The sequence below is a fragment of the Diabrotica undecimpunctata genome, chromosome 6 (genome assembly GCF_040954645.1).
Source record: "Diabrotica undecimpunctata isolate CICGRU chromosome 6, icDiaUnde3, whole genome shotgun sequence".
NCBI classification, from domain to species: Eukaryota; Metazoa; Arthropoda; class Insecta; order Coleoptera; family Chrysomelidae; genus Diabrotica; species Diabrotica undecimpunctata.
Window position 1 is genome coordinate 91,352,771 of NC_092808.1, and position 23,109 is coordinate 91,375,879.

General features: G+C 32.8%; 2 protein-coding genes across 2 annotated transcripts in view; one reads left to right on the plus strand and one right to left on the minus strand.

Annotated features, from left to right (window-relative positions):
- LOC140443550 (coiled-coil domain-containing protein AGAP005037) overlaps positions 1-23,109 on the plus strand; it is a 1,206,743-nt gene that overhangs the window by 588,931 nt on the left and 594,703 nt on the right. The window lies entirely within an intron of this gene.
- The window catches only part of b6 (pentraxin-related protein b6), a 135,877-nt gene that overhangs the window by 30,950 nt on the left and 81,818 nt on the right, over positions 1-23,109 (minus strand). The window contains exon 4 of the mRNA XM_072534869.1: positions 12,405-12,619. Coding sequence (XP_072390970.1) covers positions 12,405-12,619 — 215 coding nt within the window. The remainder of the gene's footprint in view (positions 1-12,404; positions 12,620-23,109) is intronic.

A 23,109-nucleotide genomic window follows, 5' to 3' on the forward strand; every position in this document is an offset into this window, starting at 1 on the left:
AAACAATCAGAAAACAAATCAACAAACAAAACAGAAAATCTCCCATTCCTATTAAGACAAAATTATTTCTGCAATGACGAAAATTAAATTCCACCATAAAATCGAAAAAAAAAAACACTATTTTCTGAATATTTTCATTAAATCTTTCGTAAAACAAATAAACGTTATACAGGATGTTTAAAAAAAACCGTAACATTGTCTCTAGGATAGGTAAAAAACTGAAAAAGAATTGGTGATGGCTCAGTAAAAAATGTTTGTAACGGCATCCATTTTCAAGATAAATGACGTCGAAGACAAAAAATATTACACACTTTTTACGATTTTGTCGAAACTTGTGGCAACATTGTATTGACATTTTATAACAATATATTTTGGAAGCCGATACATCCTATGAACTTGTTTTTACATCTGACTCATAGACGACGCTAGTTACAAGATTTGTATCAAGTAATATTTAACATAACTTTTTTAGGAGTAGAATTATTAATCAAAATTCCAAGTGAACTTAAACATATTACAATTTTACATCAAAAAGGTACTCTTATTAAAACTCAATACTGTATACCGTTTTCGGAATATGTTGATTTGAAAATTATGAAGTAATAACCGACGCCGGTATAAAGTTATGATAAAGTTTAAGTAGGTATGTCATGATTTTCTCTAAGTTTGCCATAAGGAACTAACATTTATTGATTTTTATGACGATAAGTCAACAATAGTTAGATTTTTGAAACCCTGTTATTTGTTAAATTATATATTGTTAATCAAAATGTACTCGAATGTTGAATACACCAATTTGTTATTAACCTTTGTGGTAATTTCTGGTGTTTCCGGTTCTAGCGTCGTTTATTCTTCCTCTGCATAGAGCTTTTTTAGGTAGTCAATGCACATATCTTTTTCTATATATTTTAGTTCTATAAATTTCTTTTTCTTCTTTCTTTGACCTCTTATAAAGCGCCATATTTCTTTTTGCAGATCGTAAATGTCATGTTCCCTTTCTTTCAAAAAGCGTTTCCAGTGATTATTTTTTATTTTTCTTACAAGTGCATGTGTTTCGTTTCTAATTGTCTTGTAATTATGGTATGTCTTTTGTGTTTTGGTTGACATGTATTTCAGGTAAGCTTTTTTCTTTTCTGTACACTTTTCCTTTACTTCTCTACAAAACCATTGAGTTCTTCGATTTGGTAACGATTTATTTTTATTTATATTTCTTTCACCCAGAACTTCCTTTGCCTTGGCCAACTCCCGACATAGCCACAACGCAGAGGCTACTGGAAACGGCAGAGATTAGATTACTGAGAAGAATTGCAGGAAATACGCTCAGAGATCGAAAGAGAATTAGAAAGATAGAAAGAAAATTATTAGATAGAAGAAACTGTAACGTACAGTGTATAAATGAATGGACACAAAATAGAAAAAAAAATGAAATAACCACGTAAGCAGAATGGAGGAGACCCGTGTCGTCAAAATAGGAAGAGATAAGTCACCAATTGGCAGAAGAACTATCGGACGTCCGCGCAAAAGATGGAGTGACCAAAACCTTCCATAGAGGTATTAATCGGCCAATGAAGTAGAATTGCTTATAAAGAGGAAGAAGAACAAGAAGAACAAGAAGAAGTTATTAATCTTAGGTGGGTATTTAGGAAACTCTTGGGCAGCTTTTACGCGTTATGCAGAAAAGTTTCCTAGAAAAATCTTTTAAGTATAAAAACATTTAGAGCCGTTGAACGACGTTGATTTTTTAAACAATGAATCCTTCTTCTTTTGGTGCCTATTTGTTTCGAGTATTGGCTATCATTCTGGCTATAATTATTTTATTAACTGATGCTTTAAATATATTAGTTTTTGTCGTGGAGAACCATTTTCTCAGGTTTTTTAACCATGGTATTCTTCTTCTCCCAGTTCCCCGCTTTCCGAATACTATGCCTTGAAGGATTATTTTCAGTAAACTGTATTTAGTGTCGTTTCTCACTATGTGTCCGAGATATTCTAACTTTTTCCATTTAATCGTAAACATTACTTCTCTTTCTTTCCCCATTCTGCGTAGTACAGTCTCGTTGGTTATTTTGTCCGTCCATGATATCCTTAGGATTCTTCTATCTAGCCGCATCTCTAAGACTTTAAGTTTTTTCTCCATTGCTTAAGTGAGTGTCCAGGATTCAACTCCGTAGTATAATATCGAGTATAAAGGTCGTGACATATTATCGTGCACGTTGCGTTTCCAGCACATAGCGTTTAGTTTCCGAAAAATATAATTTAAATGGTTTTAAATATGAACAACGCACACTGTCCGGAACATAGCGTTTCAGACACTTAACGTTTCCGTTCAGTATATTTGAAAACAATATTTTACTGATGCCGACGGCTACGTAACGAGCCGTAACCGGTTGGTAAGGATAATGTGAATTAGATATCCGTCGTTTTCCTCTTGTTTATTTAGGTATTTGTTTGATTTTCATACAGAGTATTTAAAAAAAAAAATTTCGGGGCTATTTTGTTATTTATGCATATGTTTTTATTGCTTTGTGACAATTAATCACGGAAGTGATAAACAATTAGGACTTTTCTACGGAAGTGATGCATGTTCTTTTTAAAATACTTTTTGGTTTGATATGTATGGCTTCGTTAAATGTAGTATTTTGTTTTTTAACTGAAGGTGAAATTAAATTTTAAACATATTTAAACTGAGTCCTATTCATTCTAAAATAATTGTTAAACCTATTAATTATTATTAAATTCCTAATTGTTTATCACTTCCGTGATTAATTGTCACAAAGCAATAAAAACACATGCATATATGACAAAATAGCCTCGAAAATTATTTTTTTAAATAGTCTGTATCAAAATCAAACAAAGACCTAAATAAACAACTAGGGGAAAACGACGGACATCTAATTAACATTATCCTTACAAACCGGTTACGACTCGTTACGTAGCCGTCGCGCGTCGGCATCAGTAAAATATTGTTTTCAAATATACTGAACGGAAGCGTTAAGTGTCTGAAACGCTATGTTCCGAAAAGTGTGCGTTGTTCATATTTAAAACCATTTAAATTATATTTTTTGGAAACGCTATGTGCTGGAAACGCAGTGTGCACGATAATATGCTACGACCTTTAGATCCAACATCGTAGGAGCCTTACTTTTATATCCAGATTAAGGTTGTGGCTTTTAAAGAGTTTGGCCATGTTGAATGCACTCCTAGCCTTCTATGTTCAACATTTTACTTCTTGTGAATGATCCCATTGTTCGTTTACTATTGTTCCAAGATAGGTAAACTGTTTTACTCGGTCTACTAGTGTATTCTTGATAAGCAGTTGGATGTCTCTTGCTGATGACTATAAATTTAGTTTTTGATATGTTTACTTGTAGTCCAAATCTTTCACTTACTTTATTTACTTTGTTTATTAGTTGCTGTTATCTGTTTAACCTATCTGCAAAAATATCGGTGTCAACTGCATAGCGGATTTTGTTTAGGCGTTTTCTATTTAACAAATGATTATTCGAGATATTAAAAGATTTAATGGTAAATGAGCAAATATCTTCATTTTTTCCGCTCCAGGTATCGTGAAGCGAAGATCCACGATGGAGCTCCAACGCACTTTAATAGAAGGTGTCGTGATTAATTGAAGAATTGGAAGACTGAATTCAACGTCACTTTAATGACATCATAAATGATCCGTTTGAAAGATTATTGGATTCCTTAGAAAAAAGAATAGACTTGTTTATTCGGGAAAACGGACGACATTTTGAATAGTTCCTCTAATTAAATTTTATTTTGTGTTTTTAATCTTTATTTTAATTTTCTTCTTGTAAGTTATTTTAATAATTAACTGTATCATTACTTTATATGAGCATCGCTTATTACTTCATAATTTTCATATCAAAATACTCCGAAAACGTTACGCAGTATCGAGTTTTACCAAGAGTACTTTTTTAGTGTCAAAATAGTATCATGGTTTAGTTTATTTGGAATTATGATTAATAATTCTACCCTTAAAAATGATATGTCGAATAATGCTTGGTAAAAAATGCTTTTGCGAACCTTATAACTAGCGCTCTCTTTGAGAGTCAAATATAAAAATGAATTCATCGGATGTATCAGCTTCAAAAACATATTCTTATAAAATTTCATTACAATGTTGCCAGTTGTTTCGGTAAAATCATAAAAAATGTGTAACATTATTTTTCTTCAATGTCCTTTTACAACCGCTAAAACCCACCAGCCAAACCCCAATTATTTTTTAGTTTTCTAACTATCCTAGAGACGGTGTTATCTTTTTTTGAAACACCCTGTATATAAAATACTAAATATAGAAGCATGATAAAATAAAGAAGAGAAAGACAATCTTATAACATAATTTTGATGAATGATTAGGCTTATTAAATATCAAAGGTCTTGAAAGATTAAAGAGGAGGAATATGCATTATAATTTTCTAGATATTCGTAACGCGTTTTATAAATACGCTAAAAATATTTGTTTAGGTTTCATTTTGAATTTAAAAGCAAACATTTTGCTTTAGCCTCAGTAGAATTTAGCTCTAATAGCACAATATAATTCTTAAGGCGCTACACAATAAATTTAAAGATACCTACGTTTTCCTGTTTTCGGCCAGCACCGTAAAAAGTTATTTTAATTAAAGGCATTATTCCTTCAACGCATCGGACTGAACGTGTAAAAGGAAAGCGCGAAATAACTTTTCACAAAGGCCAGTTGAGAAAATAAACTTTCCTGATGGGATCTGTGAATTTTAAATAGAATAAATGATGTTTTTAATGGATTTAGTTTACATACCAACTAGTTGTGAATGGAATATGTATTAGGGAATCCACGTAAGAAGCGGAAGCGAAAGAGAACGCAAAGACGACAACGCATTTTAAGTAATTTCCTTCTCATTTGGTGACTTCGAGAAGTCGATTTAAATATTTATACAGTTGATGACGATTTAATCAATAGTATTGAAATTTCATAAATAATTTATTAGCACTTTTTGTCGAAAAAATTGGAAAAGTATATATATATATATATATATATATATATATATATATATATATATATACATATATAATTATATATATATATATATATATATATATATATATATATATATATATATATCCATAACTGATATCGTCTCGTTTCTGCCGCGAATGTCATTGTTGACCTTATAGCCGCTTTGTAAATTCTTTTCTTAATCATCCTAATGTGTTTGTTTCTCCATATTTTTTTTAGACATCCTGTTGTTCTATTGGCTTCCTGTATTTGCTTTTGAAGTTATTCTACTATACGCGCGCTCCACGTTGGAAATTTGCACAGGAGTGAATCGGTGAAATCATTACATATGTAAGATAATGAGTAAGAGAGAGACAGAAGATATATTTTCTCTCTCTCTTCCTCTCTCGAGAATACAAATGTTTCTTTTGTAGATATATTTAATATTTAATATTGTATATATATATATATATATATATATATATATATATACATATATATATATATAATATATATATACTATTTATTAATATTATTTACAACATAATCCGAGTTGTTTGTTTTTGAAGTTATACTTCTATACGCGCGTTCGACTTTGAAAATTTGCACGGGAGTGAATCGGAAATTTGCACGGGAGTAACAAGCCTCGTTAGGCATGTTAAATTATAAATTAAAACTTGTAAATATCTTAAGAAAGTTCAAACGTGTACTTATATACACAACAAACAACAATTAAATATTGTATTTGTTAATGTCAGATAAATTGACAGTTGTATCACCAGACAATATTTTTTTTATTAATATTGTCATCATGATAAATTAAACATATGCGTAAGTAAGTTACGTATATCGTCATTTTGAAATACTTATGAATATTGCATTTTAATTTGTATTGTATTATTCTATTGAATTATGTTGCAGTGTATTGTATTTTTATATTAATAACAAAATTAACAATGAATTTTACTGCAGAGTATGTGTAAAAACATTTTTTTGCATTCAACTTCTTTTATACATATGATAAGAATATATATTTTCAATAAAATATTGATTCAATCCTTCATTTACTTACTATACTCCTATTACAGGTCAAATGTTTATATACAGCAAACGATGCACCATATACCTGTATACCTAATTCTTTTTCTCTTTCTGCTCTGTCTTACCTATAGCATTACATATGTAATGATTGTGCAGATTGACTCCCATATAAATTTGCAACGACGAACGCGTGTATAGAAGTATAACTTCTGCCGGCAGTCCCACTGGACTGCCACACCCGTTTTTTTTACCTCTGCTTCTACATCACTATTCAATGCTGGTGATATCAGTTAGTATTTTACATCTATCGGTTCTTTGCTGATGACTACTGTTTTTTTTTGAACTTAAAAGACTATGATGACTCACTATTATGTTGAATTTATGGACCAATCTTTGTAAGTAGTCCTTATATCCTGCTGTGAATATGAAATTATCTGCATAGTAGAGAATCGTAGTTTAGTATAAATATAATATACAAAAACAAAAAAAAAATATTGTATGTAAATACTGTCTTAGAAGCATCGAGTTTGATGAGAAGAGTCAATTATAATTATCTTTACAAAGAAGAAAAGCTTACAGAACTGTGACTACAGTAACCCAAAATGTTATTATCGTTTACAATAATAGACAGACACAATTTTTTGGGCTTATAATTTTTTCAAAAAAAAATACAAGAAAACAGTTTTTGCTACTGACCATGTTTACGATCAAGCACCATTAATTGATCATCGATTTCAAATAGCTATTGTAGTTTAAGATTCCACTGGGATATCACTATTACATTGATATCATCTTGCCAGTAAAAAAATGGGTGCAAATATTTTTAACTTAATTAATGGTAATTATTTTTTGAACAAAAATTTTATTTTGTTCATTTATTTTTTAGTTTATATATTTTTTGCCAGATTCCAGTAAGAGCCTAAGAAGGTATCCATTGAATTCTGGCAGCTAACGGTGGGGGAAATCTGTTTAAGACATCTAACGTTACGAAGCAAGACACCCTGGCATCTTTTGCCCGGCCGAGTAGAATACTAGGCCAGACGACTCCAGGGTAGCACCAGATTAACCGTGTTCCGTCTAAAACCTTAACCACAATTCCCGAGACGTGATCTTGCCACTCAATGAACAACTAAAATCAGAAACTAAAAACTTACAAATAACCATACCTATTACCGTAAATCAGAAAATATTTCTGTTAGGCTGTAAACTAATAAATCATAATAATCATAAATTTCAGATTCCTGGTTCAATTTCCTGCTCTGTCCTCCTGCTCTTTCTTTCATCCAGCCCGGAACCCGTTCGCCTCTCAAAGTCTCCCCTCTCATTTCCCATCTCTGGCAGTTAAAAATGTGGCCGAGAACGTCCGGTACCCCACAAACAGTACAGTCTGCCGAGGTAGATTTGCCTATTCTATTTGTGAAAGTGAAAAAAACCTACCATGTCCGGTCAGAAACTGCGTCAGGAAGTAGTCTAGTTTCCTGAACTTACATTCCCACCACGCCTCAGATCAGAAATAAGCTCCTTCTTCCACCTTATCTTTGCGCTATCATTAGCCCATTCTCCCTGTCCTTCCACTATCGTTCTTTTTCTTTCATTCTCATCTATATTTCCATCCATCCTCCTCGCATGCACCCTCACCCGCTCTTTACACAATAAAACGATCATTGTCACTGCTCCAATGACATACAGAGCCTCATTTGAAACGATCCTGTATGCGCTAGAAACCCTGAGGAGCATTCGCCTTTGCAAAGTTTCCGTCAGCTTGGTGTATTTTGCAGTGTTTAGTGCGCTACACCACTCGAAGGCAGCGTAGATTACCACCAACTGGAAGACTGCATTTAGTACTCCATTATTTTGGTGCTACCTGGGCCTCCAATGTTCGGAATCAGCCGTATCAACGCCTCCAGATTTTGGTTCGCCTTCTCTACCGTCTTTTGGATGTGTACTCCAGACCTCGGTCCTTCTGACAACCAAACTCCGAGATACTTAACCGATTTAACCGGTGCAACCTCCACACCTTCCACTATAAAGCGAAGAGAGGATTTGTCCCGGCTCCCTTTGAGAACTAACACCTCAGTTTTCTAAGTGGCTAGCTGTATATCGTTCCCCTGATCTACCTACTAATATGACGCAGGGCTGTGTTAGCCGCATTAGCCATGTCTGTTTGCTGACTCGTCTTCGCAACCAGTGGGAGATCATCGGCATACGCTACAAGAGTGTCCTTGGCATCTGTAGCCTCAACACCTCGTCGTACAGGACATTCTACAGGATATGACATAGTACTGAACCCTGCGGAACACCCTGCGGCAAACTGATGCTGGTATATTTTTCTCTTATAGATCTGTCAATAAAGTATTTGTCAATTACGTTGACCAAGTACTCACTAACACCCTTTTCCATATCTCCTGCTTGTACTGCTCTTAACCTCTTACACTATAGTCTTACTCTGATGCAATTTGTCTTTAAATGTTCAAGCCGCTCATTCCACCAGTATGGTTGTTTCACACCTCCCATTTGATCTTACACAAGCCAACTCCTAAGCAGCACTCAGACCCTAAATCAACTCACACACATCTTTGCATCCCGGACCAGTCAAAACAAAAGCATCTACAAAAACCTCGTCATTTAAGATATCTCTTTAGATTAATATCTCCACCTTTTCGTTTCTGCCTTTTGCAAAAACTCACATATTTTTGATATCGTAGATGGCTTTAATAATTTGACTAGGATTTTTAGTCTTCTTCGTTCATAAGTTTGATTAAATCTCAACAAATGTTATCTGATCTAGCTATTTTGCCGTTTTTTAATCTCTTCAGAGCCATTTATATTTCGGGTACGTGTCTAAAGGTTGTTTATATTTTTTATGTCTCCTAAGTATCAAGTAGTATGTCTCCTGAGTATCCCCTTATTATATTGATGTAAAAGTTTTCTAATATGTTATGTGTGTACAATTTCGTGTGATTTCCATCAATTTTTTATGGAAATTAAATAGATCATATTTGCTGTATATCTCCCCTATTATTTTATTACTTTTTATTTGTGTGTTTTTCAATTTTGGCTACTATTCCAATAAATCTAGTATATCTTGAGTCATTCAAGGTTTCTTGGATGGGTAGTTAGGGTACACTTCAGAATAGTTCAAACCATGTGATGGAGAATTAAATTTTCCACTTGCGACTGAGTTGGACTAGGGTATCGCCTCTTTCGTTTCTTACTCCTAGTCTATGTCCCCCAATAGTGTTATCGCATATTCTCATCTACTTTTGTATTGGAGTCCCCTAGGAGAAAAAATGTTTTATTCTCCTTGGTTTGGAATGGTATGGCCCCTGGGCGGGCCATTCTGGGATCTAACATAGTACCAACACAATTATAATGACTGGAATCGTCATTTCGAGAATAGGAATAAGTATAATTTCCAAGCTCTTCCTTATTTTCTTTATTGTAGATATATCTCACTACTCAGCAGTCAGATCACAAAAATTATTTGGATTGAGCACCTTGGATTTGCAAGATATTGTAAGATATGTATAATACATAATAATTAAAAACAGCTAAATATTCGATACCACAAACATAAAAAGAACAACAATAAATTAGAAAAATACAATACAAAACGAAAACAATAAGCATTCAGAAAGAATATTCAAGTTAGGCACGCTTTTTTAAAAAATATAAGAGTACATTAATCGTCAATTAAAATAGTTTTCAATGTATATTGAAAACTTACTGTTCCCGTATATCTATATTAATAAAAATGAATCGCCTTAATGCTTGTACGGGCATTACTTGAAAAAGACTGCATCAAATTAAATAACTATTTTTTTGTTGTGTTTATTATCAGGAGAAGGTTTGTGCAAAAGAAAATTTTAAAAAAATTGTACGGAAAGACTAAAAAACAGTTTTTTCTCATTTTAACCGCAATATAACTAATAGATGGCGCCATACTTTGACTAACAAAGAAAGCTAGGACTAACAAACTAAATATCAGTAGTGACAGATTGGGCAACAGCCATACAACAATCAATATACCGGTTCTCGTTCGATCACCGAAGTCAAGCAGTGTCGGTTGCTATTAGACTTGGATGGGGACCATTGGGAACAACGCGTGTTGTTGCCATGTGAAAACTTTCTTCGCTAGTCAGGAAAAAGTCTTCACTTGCTAGAAAAGTCGCCTAACTAAAATTTGGAAAGACAGATCTATCTCTCAAAATATCTAGATAAGACTGGTGAATGGTTTTGTATTCTCAATATTTGCACTCTGCGTATACCTTGGACAGATCATAGGACAAATGTTTCCACTCTAAACCAACTTGAGATTAAAAAAGGCTCCAATGTATTCTGCAATTTTTCGGTCACGTGGTTGGCAGAGGTGACGAGAGAGATTGTTTTGAGAATTTTTTCTAGAAACGTTCCAGAAAGAAGATCAAGAGGATGATCATCAACTAGATGGTCCGATCAAATTGAGAATTCAGCTGGAAACTGATTCTGCAAAGCTCCCAGAGCAGCTGAAGATTAAGACCAATGGAGAAACATTATTATTATTAGGAATATTGGAAGAAATAGCGATTCTTAGTAATGAAGAAATGACAAGAGAGAGAGAAATTCTGTAGGTCTGAGATTGTTATCTATTTTTCATACCCCTAAAAGGTAAGGTTGGTTCACCCCAAACATTCTTTTCTATTTTTTAAACAAGCAATTTTAGTTTTATGTTTTTATGATGTGGCAGTAAAAAATATATTCAGCCCTTAATTTCCACCCCTCTATTACGAACAGCTCTTTTTTATTAGCCACTAGTGTCATAGAGTTAGTTGCCATATTCCTCCGAAATGGCTGGACCAATTTTTATGAAATCAGACATAAATATCCGGTAGGTTTGAGAAATGGTCGAAATATATTTTTCACACCCCTAAGGTGTAGGGGTGGTTTACTCAAAAAATTTTTTTTTTATTAAATAAAAATATTTTTATTTTTTTATGATGTGGCATTAAAAAATACATACACCCCATGAATTTTCACCCATCTATCATCAATCCCTATTGTTTTATAATGTCTGGTAAGTCTGATAATCGGTCGGAATCTATTTTTCATAATCGTAAGGGATAAGAGCGGTTCATACCAAACATTTTTTGGATGTGGCATTAAGAAAAAAATATAGCCTTTAATTTTCACCCTTCTATTTCAAACCCCCTATTTTTTATTAGCCACATTAGTGTTTCCCATTTAGTTGCCATACTACTACGAAACCGATTTAACAATTTTAATGAAATTTTATAGGTATTTATATTCGGTAGGAATGAGAATCGATCGTGCTCTATTTTTCTTACTCCTAAGGTATAAGGGTGGTCCATCCCAAACATTTTCATTTATTTTTTGTACAAAACTTTGTTATGTTTATTTATGTTTTATTATGATGTGTCATTAAACAATACATACAACCCTCAATTTTCACCCTTCTATCTCCAACTCCTATTTTTTAATAGCGAAATTAGTGTGACAGAGTTATTAGTGTCACAGAGTTATTTTCGACACTCCTTCTCGAAATGGTTTGACCGATTTTTATGTAATTTTATATGTATACTTGGTTGAATATACTACTCTGAAGTTTCTTGAAAAGTTGTTTTCATTTAACTCAGTTGACACAGTTATAAATCAGAATTACGTAGTGAACCATTCCACAGAGTTTTTGAATTTATTGGAATTATCTGGACTTTCACCTAACAATTTACAACTAACAAGTAGGATCAGTTTTTATTATAATAACGATTATTAAGAAAATTTACAAACAAAAGGATGTCTTAATCCCAAGTATGATGATGATTTCAACGAACGCACCATGTGATTTTAAACGTTTACAATTTCCCGTGCTTTGGTTTCCGCAATGACAATAAACAAATCACAAAGCCAATCCTTGAAAGTTTGCAGAATAACTTAGACTTTCCATATTTCGCGTCAGGGGAATTATTTGCGTGTTGGAAAGCCGTCATCTTTCAAGCTAAAAATATTTTTATCAGAATGTATTTAATTGATTCAACTTTTTTCACGCATATGTTTGAGTGTTGTTGTTTGGTTTTATTTTCTGTTAATTTTTAGACATATTATTTTATTCTAAGGCGGTACGAAGTACGTCGGCTCAGCTAGTTTATAATAATGAAATAACACATAAGGACCTCGCTTAAGTTAGAATTATTCGTAAAATAAAAGGAATATCCCTATATAGGTTTATTTTTAGACGTTTTATACTCAGAGTACCCAGTCACAATTTATTGGTCATATAATTATTCTTAAAATATGTTTTTTACATACCAATTTAGTTTAGAGTGAAATATTGGTAGCGGTTAAGAAATAAGCTAGTAATTATGAATTTACTCACCCTATTGTGAAAACCTCTTCCTACTCGCTCTGCGTTGACCCATATTTGCCACTCGCCCGTTTTCCCATTCCAACTTTGGCACGTGTGATACCATCGGTTTAAGCGAAGTGGATAATTAAGCCTATAAAAGGTGTGCCCTTCCACGGAGAGACTGAAATAACTGGATCTTTCAGTATTAGATATCCAGGAGTAGATGGCACGAGGCTGGCCATCAACTAAAAACACATAAAAAAACACGTGAAAAGATCTAAGATAGAATGAAAAAGGGATGCGTTCGGAATCCTTTTTTTGGATCCCTAAAGACATGATACATATCAGACGGATTTCTGTTAGGGACAAAGGGAATAAGGATATCCTGGTTTTTGGTCGGGATTTATCTTGGAAAGTTTAATGGCTTTAGTTTCAATAATACATACAAAATAAATTCAGATCGTATTTTAAAAATGAGTTGATATAAAATATTTATATGTAAGAAATTAATAGAGAATGTGAATATTTGATTTGAGTATTTTCGAAAAAAAACTGATACACTAATTTTGTGTTAAGTAACTACACAAAGGATGTTAATATTATTTTAATTTTTAATTGGAAATGAAATACGTCACTAAAGAACTTTTTTAAAGGTCAGGAATTTGTATTCAAATATGACCCGTAAACTTCGTTAATATAATCTTTATGCTTTTTACTAAATGCATTTGCATTAATTATTGTAAACTGTAATTATTTTGTAATTAGCAATAAAAATACGAAAAGATAAAACTTCTCTGATATATACTGTTATACATAATAACACCGAACATACTGTAGTTAGAATGTACTCAAATAAGACACACTTTCATAATATCTTGAAGATATTACAAATATCAATATCTACATATCTGCATAAATTCCAATATCTACATATCTGCATATCTACATAAAAATTATACTCAATTGATTTTAAAGAAACTGTTTTCTTACTTACTAGTTAGGAAACATTTAAAATTAATATATTGTATAAGATTTAAATAATGCCAATAACAAAAAAAAACCAAAAGTATATTTTCCAAAATTACAAAAAAAAATTTTTACTAATATATTTTGCACACATTTTGGAAGCGAATTTTAAATTAACTAAAGATTTCTTGATAATAAGTCATCATGAATGAAAAGTGTAATATAATATTTTTTGCATGTGGTTTTTTTCTCCCTATTCTTATCGGCCCTTATCTCGTACAAAGAGAGACATGTTGTTCCAAACATAAATATATCATTCGTATAAAAGTGCTTGTATTGGCTTTACCAGTTGTCAATAAGTCAAGAAATCTATTTATCACAAAAACATTATACCGCAAAGACGTTTAGAACTAGTGCAGCTCGAGCAATTAGTTCGTTGGATCCAACAAGGCATAACTCAACAAGAGGTTGCTATGAGGCTTAATGTGTCGCAAAGTGTGATAAGTTGTGCATAGAATCGGTATGTAGCAACTGGATCTGCAACATATAGGTATGGAGGAGGAAGAGAACGATCTACAACTCGTCGGCAAGACCGTTTTGTAGTTCTGAGGGCAAGAAGAAACCCAACATTCACGGCTTCCAGAATGAACAGTATCTTCAGGCATGCTACTGGACAAGCGATTTTCAGTCAAACTGTCAGAAGACGGTTCCATGCATCCAATTTAAGGGTTAGACGGCGCGCTACCCATCCACGACTGAGTAGGGAGCAGCGTGCATGCTGATATCGCTGGGCGATGGAACACTATCAGTGGAATTTCGAAAATTGGAGAAATTGTATCTTTACTGACGAGTCCAGATTTCGTTTGTATACGAATGATGGCCGAATATTGGTGTGGAGGGAAAAAGGACAGCGTTACAATGAAAATCTGAGAGTCCCAACCACTCTTTTTGGAGGTGGATCCGTTTGTGTTTGGGGAGGCATATGTTTTGACGGTCGCAAGGACTTAGTCGTCTTAATTAATGAGACAATGACTGTTTCACGATATCGAGACAGAGTCATAGTACCAATAGTTGTTCCATTTTTTACTATTAGGTAATAAGAGGTCTTCCAAATAGAGTTAGAGCACTAAGGCGACACAGAGGTGGACCCACACACTATTAATTTTTCTTTTCGGGATATTAGAAATTGAGCAGGAATAGAAATTTTAGGTTGTTAATTTTACAATTTTTGTTAATTTTCTATTTTTTTTTAAGAATTTCTTTCTTTCGGTTCATCTGTATGAAAATACGAAATAAAAATAAATCTTTATTTATATCACTTCATTTTTCTATTTGACTTTATGAACAAAAAATTAAATACATATTTTCATAATATCCACTGTATATATATATATATATATATATATATATATATATATATATATATATATATATATATATAACTACTAAAACTGCTTCAATTTAACACAAAACATAAAAAACTACGTAGATTCTATACTTGAAAAAAAAGCAAACCTTAAGCTTTAAAGTATGTGTCAATTTTTATTTGTTTCACATTTTATAGCTTTGATTCAAGAACCTCAAATTAACATTTAAGCAAAACTCTAGACATATCCATAAAAATTTTACCATTATTATTGCACAATAAATAATCTTTACGTCCCTCAATTTTGCACACACTTCGCTGATAAAGTAATAAAGTTTTACATTCGTCCACATAACTATTTTGTCAAAATTGTCTTTTTCTTCAGTATCGCTCGTTTCTTTAACAATGACCGTAATTCTGAAGTTATGGCTGTCTGTAGATCACTTTTAATGGAAGCAAACTCATCCAAATCTAAAATTTCGTTACGGACAGTAGGAAAGAGATGGGTAATGGATATATTGGATATTATTGCATAATTTTATGTTTTCTTCTTAATTCTCTAAGTCACATCCACTGTCAATAAACGCTAGAAGTCTTTTAATTTGGTGAATTAATTAAAAATTCTCAATTATTCCTTGATCTAAATGCTGGATATGTGAAGTGGTGTTGGGTGGCAGGAAGGCTACTTTACAATTTTCTAATGGAACTTTATAACGTGACGTGGTATTGTTAAGAAAAAGAAGCACTTATTTATTTTGTTTGGTTATTGCCAAATTTATGCAGCTATCTTGACATAATTTTTGTTGCCATATTACCCTTTGAAGGCTCTAAAATAAACGGAAAGGGAGTGCTGCCCGACCGTTTTGACTCATAAAGAAAAACTAAGCCATAATACCAAAGAGCTAATAGGTAAAAGAGGACAGCTGACGGAAAAATACGGCTTCAACTACACAACAATGAACAGATTAAATTAAGATATTCACCGGTCAATCCGAAAAGACGTAAGTGAAAACAACACAAGAGACATAACTAAAATAATTCAAGAAAACAAAAGTTTAATAGTTTGGAGGCAAAATACGAACAACATAGGCAACAACAGTATAAAATAAAAATCAAAGATGGAAACATTACTACTGATAGAACTAAAATCCATGAGGTTGTCAATCCTTTTATTGCGAAATGTATGAGAGCACCGACGAAAGGCAAGATCAGCCCCTGCCGAAAATCACAAAGCAGGGATCATAATGCCAAAAATAACTTCATTCGAACTTAAAACGGCACTTTTAGAAATGAAAAATAACAAATCCTCTGGCGATGATGGAGAAGTGATCGAAGTGATCAAACTAGGTGGGAATAAAATGATCCAGGCTTTGTCCAAGCTTTTCACCGAACGCATCTACCAAGAAAAAACTCCTTCTCAATGGAACAATGCAGTCATTATTTTATTACACAAGGAAGGAGACGTAACAGATTTAAAAAACTACCGTCCTATCAGTAGGCTTTTACACATACATAAACTTTTCACAAAAATTATTAAAAAAAGACTGGACGCTAAATTAGACTTCTTTTAGCCTAGAGAACAAGCTGGATTTAGATCAAGATTAAGCACTAACGACCACTTACTAGTGATAAAGAACCTGACAGAAAAGTCTGCAGAATAGAACAAACCATTGGCAGTGATATTTGTCGACTACGAGAAAGCATTCGATACCGTAAGCAATCAGAAAATGTTAAAAGCATTGACAGAATGCTGAATAGATCATCGTTACACGAACATAATCAAATATATCTACCAAAGTGCTAGATGGTCGTAGCTAGCGTACGACCATCTAAACAAGAAACAAATAAATTATGTATACAGCGAGAAGTCTCTCTGTTTCTCGAAAGCTATTCACGACGCGCTTGGAACATACTTGTAAGAAGGCACAGCTGAACAAGCATGGTATCATCATAAATGGAGACAAGCTCAGCCATTTGAGATTTGTAAATGACATCGTCCTTATAGCCGATCGTATGAACGATGCAATAATAATGTTTGAAAAATTATATCACGCTTCCTTGGAGGTCGGACTAAAGATTAATATGAACAAGACGCAAATAATGACTAATCTGGTGCTAAATCGAAATATTGCTGTTGATGAAAGGGATATTGTGCTGACTATATCGTATAAATAATTAGAACGTTAAATTCGGTTGGGCAGAGATAACCAGATATGTGAGCTTCCACATCGCATAGGATTAGCCTGGGCAGCATTTGGTAAATTAAACTATGTATTTAAATCGGATCTATTCATATGCCTCAAAAGGAAAATCTTTACCCAATGTGTGTTACCTGTACTCATATATGGAGCACAAACATTAACACTGACAAAAAAGGTAGTTAATAAGATTCGCGTGACTCAGAGCGCTATGGAGCGCCAGATGTTGGGTGTCTCTCTGAGAGACCAAACCCCAAACGGAGAAATACGTTGTAGAACAAAAACAACAGACGCCATCGAAAAAATCGCGTCGTTAAAATTAAATTGGGCAGGACACGTCTCCAGATTATCAGACAACCAATGGACAAAACGTATTTTAGAGTGGAGAGCAAGACAAGAAGCAGTACGGAGCAGAGGACGCCCACCAACTAGATGGACTGACGACCTGAAGTGTGTTCCACTTCGGCGATCCAGCAATAACTGGATGCAATCCGCACAAGACAGAGACAGACGGAAAGAACTGAGGTAGACCTATGTCCAGCAGTAGAAGCATACAGGTTGATGATGATGATAAGCTTTTAGATAGAAGCCCATCCTAAGGATAATTTGTCAATATGACTACCCTTAAAACAGCGTAGATTTTTACTATTTCTAATTACTAATGGATCTTCTTTCGAACCTTTCATATTTGCACATAGTAAAAGAGTCAAACGTTGTTTTGCAGGCTTTTTCTCTGCACATTTTTCATTTTTTAAAGCACATGTTCTGTTATGCATGGCTCTGTAATAAAGCCCTGTTTTGTCAGCATTGTATACATCCCGTGGAGATTAATTCCTTAATATCTTTTTTAGTCCTTTATGTTATCTAATGTCCTTTATGTTAACCTCTGCAGACTAATCATAAATTGATTTAAATGCTATAATGGCGCTTGGAAAAACATTCCAATCATCCATTTGATGCATAATTTTCCATCTTTAAACTGCTTGCTGCCTCGAATCCTTTTTCTTTAAGTAGTGGCCCGAACATTGGAATTGCTTTATTTCTGGGTTTACAAAACCAATTGTAGAAGAGTTGATCTACTGCCAATCCTTTTGACTTTGAAAATGTTCGTTTTTGTCCCAAGTTAACACCTTTATCAACATTCTTTCCAACTCACTTTTATTTTTTATAATATCGCTAAGTTGAGGTTGTCCAACCTCATATTTTTCGGCCAACTTTCGCGAACTTAAACTACAAGTATACTTTTCACTTTCGGCGATTATATTTATTTTGTCTTTTAGCGACAAATGTGTACTTTTTTGCGACATATTAATATAGCAACCTAAGAACCTTTCGAACACGGAAAAAATTTTAAACTTGCGAAATATACATCAGAAAGACCGACCCTAATTATTATGCTGTATATTTCATCCTTTTTTAGTCAGATACCTATTTAAATACGTAACAATATCGGGTATTTCCATCAACAAATAGACAAAAATAGTTTGACCGATATTAACAGGTAATTTTTTATGAAATGTACTTTAAAATTTTGAGATTCCTTGGCCGCTTCCGTATAATAAAGGTGGCTGTAAATACTAGGTCATTAATGAGGGATTCTACATAAATAATCGGTTTGTAAAATGTTGAAACTGGCTGTTAATACCTACAGGTGCTCGCTTTTGACATGTGGTTGTTAACACTGATAGATTAAAAATATTTCTTAGAATATTAACTCATATTTTATAAAAAAATGTTAAAAAACTACTTTTAAATATTTAAAACAGCGCATTAAATTAAACCAATTGTGTTATTGCAGTGTAATGTTGATTAATTTTAGCGAATGAGGTGAAATCGTACTGCGAATTCAATCCTAATATTATGCAATACTTAATCACATTAACAACATAATTACTAGCCGACCGAGTTTTTTAACTTCTTTGTAGATTAATTAGCACAACATGCATAACTCAGTTACCGCCTAGACAGGAAGTACACGGTGTATTCACACCACTGCGATTACTACAAAAAACATGTAAATCAAAAAGAGCACCCGAGCAGGAAGAAAGTTACCAATTATCAGAAAGCAGAGCCGGTTTACAATATCTTTTAGCTTTCTTTATATAATGATTATTTTCGTATTTTTTATTTTGTCAGTCCCAATATATTTGAATTTTTCATTTACTCATTTATCGTTTGCCTTTTTGCTTTTATGACTAAAAGGCATTTCTCCTATGTAGCGAGAATGTCGTTATAATTTGGCACAATAATGCCAATCATTTTCATTCAAGTTCAATCTCGTATTGTGAATGCACGTTGATAAATAAATGTGTAGTGAATACGAATACAGTAGTAATAATATTGTGGATTACTTATTTGTACTATACCTTGACAAAAATATTTTAAAATCATGGAAAGCGACAGTGATCATAATCAGTGATATTAATTTACCTAATCAGAAAGGGAAAGGAATAAAAAACCCTACAAATATAGAAATGAAATAATAAAACGAGCTAGAGTCAAAGCAAACGAATACATCAATTGGAAGGGAAAGAACGTTCCTGCAGTTTCTTCTTCATCCTCTAAAGATTGCATGTAAGTTGATAATTTGTTCTCTTTTAATAAAAAGTTTTCATTAAAAACAATTTTTGGTTGACTGATCAATCTAAATTTGTTAATATGTACTTAATTTTTAGATGCAGGAAAACGTGCTTTTTATTGATGAGTAGGGACGAAAAAATGTAGATTTTCCAACGATTTTCCAGAGATTGTTTCTTCAAACCATAATTTCCGCAACTGAAATTAAGCAACGACGTAGAAGAAAAGAACTTGGTGAGTCTTCAAAATCTAATTGAAGTAGTATACTCCATATCGACCCCTAACAGAAAAATTACCGTTTGTAAGTTAGCCTTCTGTTTTCTTCACGGAGTAACAATGGACCGAGTGAGGCGGCTTGTACTTCTAAGTACTGCACTTCTAAGTGCTGAAAAATCATGATTCGACAAACGGGGAAAAAGTTCCCCAGGCAATGCAATTTCTGGTATTATTACCGATGGTATTCGTAAACATATTAAATCATATCCTACAAAGTTAGCTTATTATACTAGCAGGGAAAAGTATTATTTAAATGAGAAACTAGATATCACTCTTATGTTTATACAAAATGTTTACAGAAAAATTTCCGGAATATGCCACTGTTAAGTATTCATACTACAGAAAAGTTTTTAAAGAATATTTTGAATTGTCATTTGGAAAATGTGAGGTATACACATGTTGTGTGTGAGAGGAGCTTGCAATGAAAATAAATAGTACGCGTTTGAACGATAATGCAAAGAGAGTTGCAGCCGCCGAGAAAATTATTCATATACGTCGAGCTAAGAAATTTTGATCTAAAATAAAATTTGTTAAAGAAATTGCTGAGTCCAACGAGGAAATTGGGGTCATTTCTATAGATTTTATGCAGAATTTTCAACTGCCACAAATTCCTGTGCAAGAGGTTTTCTATCTTCGCCAGGTAACAGTGAACGTTTTTTGTATTAACAATAATAAAACAGGCAAAGCAACTTTTTCCTGTATCATGAGGTAAGATGGAGTTATGACCGACTTAGGGATACTAGAGATCAGAATCAGAGCAAAACAGAACAACAATGCGACGAATCTTAGAGCAGACCAGGATCCACAGAAGATTGTTAAGTCAAGGATGATGGTGATATATCCAACTATAATATTCTTTCTGTTATTTGATTAGATTCTTGGAATCTATTATTGAATCCTCCTTTCCTGTATCATGAGGGTAACGGTACGAAGGGACCGAATGAAGTTTTGTAATGTTTGGTAATGAGGTATTTTATAGAGAACATGCTGTTAGTAAAATATCTTCATGTTTTCTCTGACGGTTGTGGAGCACAAAATAAAAACCACACTGTGTTAAGGTTTTTTTTTCTGCTTTGATTTCGCCCGAAAAATTTAAGACCATTGACCATTATTTTCCTTTTAGGGGTCATTCCTTCCTACTCTGTGGTAGGGATTTTGCACTGATTAAAAGAAAAATTAGAAAAGTACACCATGAAAGAATACGGACAGCTGATAAAAACATCATGTAAAAATAATCGCTTTAATGTGGTATTGGTCAATGCTGAAGACATAATTGATTACAAAAGTTGGTGGCGATAATACTACAAAAAAACATGTTATCCGTGGAATCCAGTGGCAAAAATATTCCGAGGAAACAGAAAGTTCAACTAAAAATAAGTCAATTTATGCATTTTCAGCACTCCTACGAGAACTCAAACTTGGTTGTAGCACACTCTTTTATTAACGGATTAGCCAATCACACCTTAAGGCTTAACAATAATAAAAAAAACACTAATATAGCCTGAAGCATTAGCATATCCCAGTGAAAAGATTCCGATTAAGTATAAGAATATTGTTGATATACATAAGCTACAAAATTATACACCGGATCTAGAAAATATCCAGGATTATTATAATGAATTGTTCAACTGGCCCACAACGACCAATAATGAAGAAGATGAATAATCACACTTTTTATTTTTTTTTAAGTTTTAATAATATTTTTTGTACTTTTTAATATAAATTACAGTACTATGTGTATTTTGTTTCATTTTAATTTCTTATAAAGTTTAGTTTCAGGTGACGCTGAACAATTTATGTGAGAAACGCCCTAAGTCAATCAAGTTTTAGCTTATGCAGAGCTTATTCTCAATCTTTTTTTCAAAAAATATTAAAGAGAAAAAGTCAAAAAACAGTGTATAAATGGAATTTTGTCAGTTCTTAACATGTAGAAATCTTCGTGTTTTACTCATACAGTTTTTTCTTGTTTTCGGAAAGTTTTAGTTTTGTGACTAGGGAGTTTCTCAAATAAGTGATTCAAATGGCAAATGAAACTCATACTTGTTATAAACACACATCATATATGACATAATATAAAGTGAATATTGATCTTAACCTTGCACTGCTCACGATTGACTACACGATATCCAAATATCAAAAAAGTTTGATCTTCTTACGATCGTTATCATTTCAAGTAATGAGTAGAATTTATTCTTCGTATTTTATGAATGTTCTTGTTTACACAGAGCAAAAGCGTGGCTCGCGTTTGTGATTCACTACCCATGTCAACGCAACTTAAGACTAAACAGACAGACGAACAGATGGACGGACACACAAACATGATCTCTATAGGATTGAAATTTTATTTTTGTATTAATATTTTCGATCCAAAAAGGTTATCAAAGAAAATAATTACCAACCGAATTGACTAAACTATATAAATTCACAACATTTTTATTCCGGTCCTATTATGAGTTGTTTATTGCACCCGTAAGTAAGAGAAATTTTATAATAAATTTATCTACAGATAAAACAACATGTGTTTAGTGAGTTGCTTGAAGAATTTTGTGATTTTGTTGACATAAGTTATAAACTTACTGTTGTAAATTATTCAGTAGGAATATCTAATTCGAAAATGTTAAATTACAAATTCTATCTACCAGAATGTAGTTTACGTTTTTTTTAATATAATTTTCATATAAGCAATTGCAATAAGCAATAGGTATAGCCTATAGGTATCATAAAGTTATATACTGCTGATAGGAAGTTATCTATATCATTGGAAAGTAGTTTTGAGACATAAATTAAAATTGTTTATGTTTTGCATTACTGTGTTTTTCTACTTAAATTTCATTTGAAAATTAATAAGTAAAACTTCTAAAAACAAATACACTCATGGACAAAAATATCGAATATTTTGGAATTTTCTAATTTTGTTTTCTTTTTTGTAAGTAAATTCTGGTCAATCAAGCCGTTTATTGCGAAGAAGAGTTTATTTTAACAATGTGTAATGAACAATTTTAAGTTTTTATGCGGAGAAAATTAAAAAAAAATAATGCTTAATATTAGGTAAATTTAAGGTTATTTTACTCTAAACTTAAATGCTAATTTGAATTGCTTAAAAAAGTCTTTCTAACTGAAAGAAGTGCATGATCAGTAACGAGTATTCCCCCTCTATCTCTTATTTGCTTGCATCTTTCTCGGCACGCTAGCAAGTAAATTTCGACATATTCTTGGGCAATTGCATTTCTTTTATCCTGTGCAGCAAGCCAAAGCTACACTATCGTATTTGGAACGAGTTTTCTTTGTCGTATGCTTCGATTTAGCTCTATTCATGGTCTCGTTGATATACGGTGGCCAATGCAATCTTTGA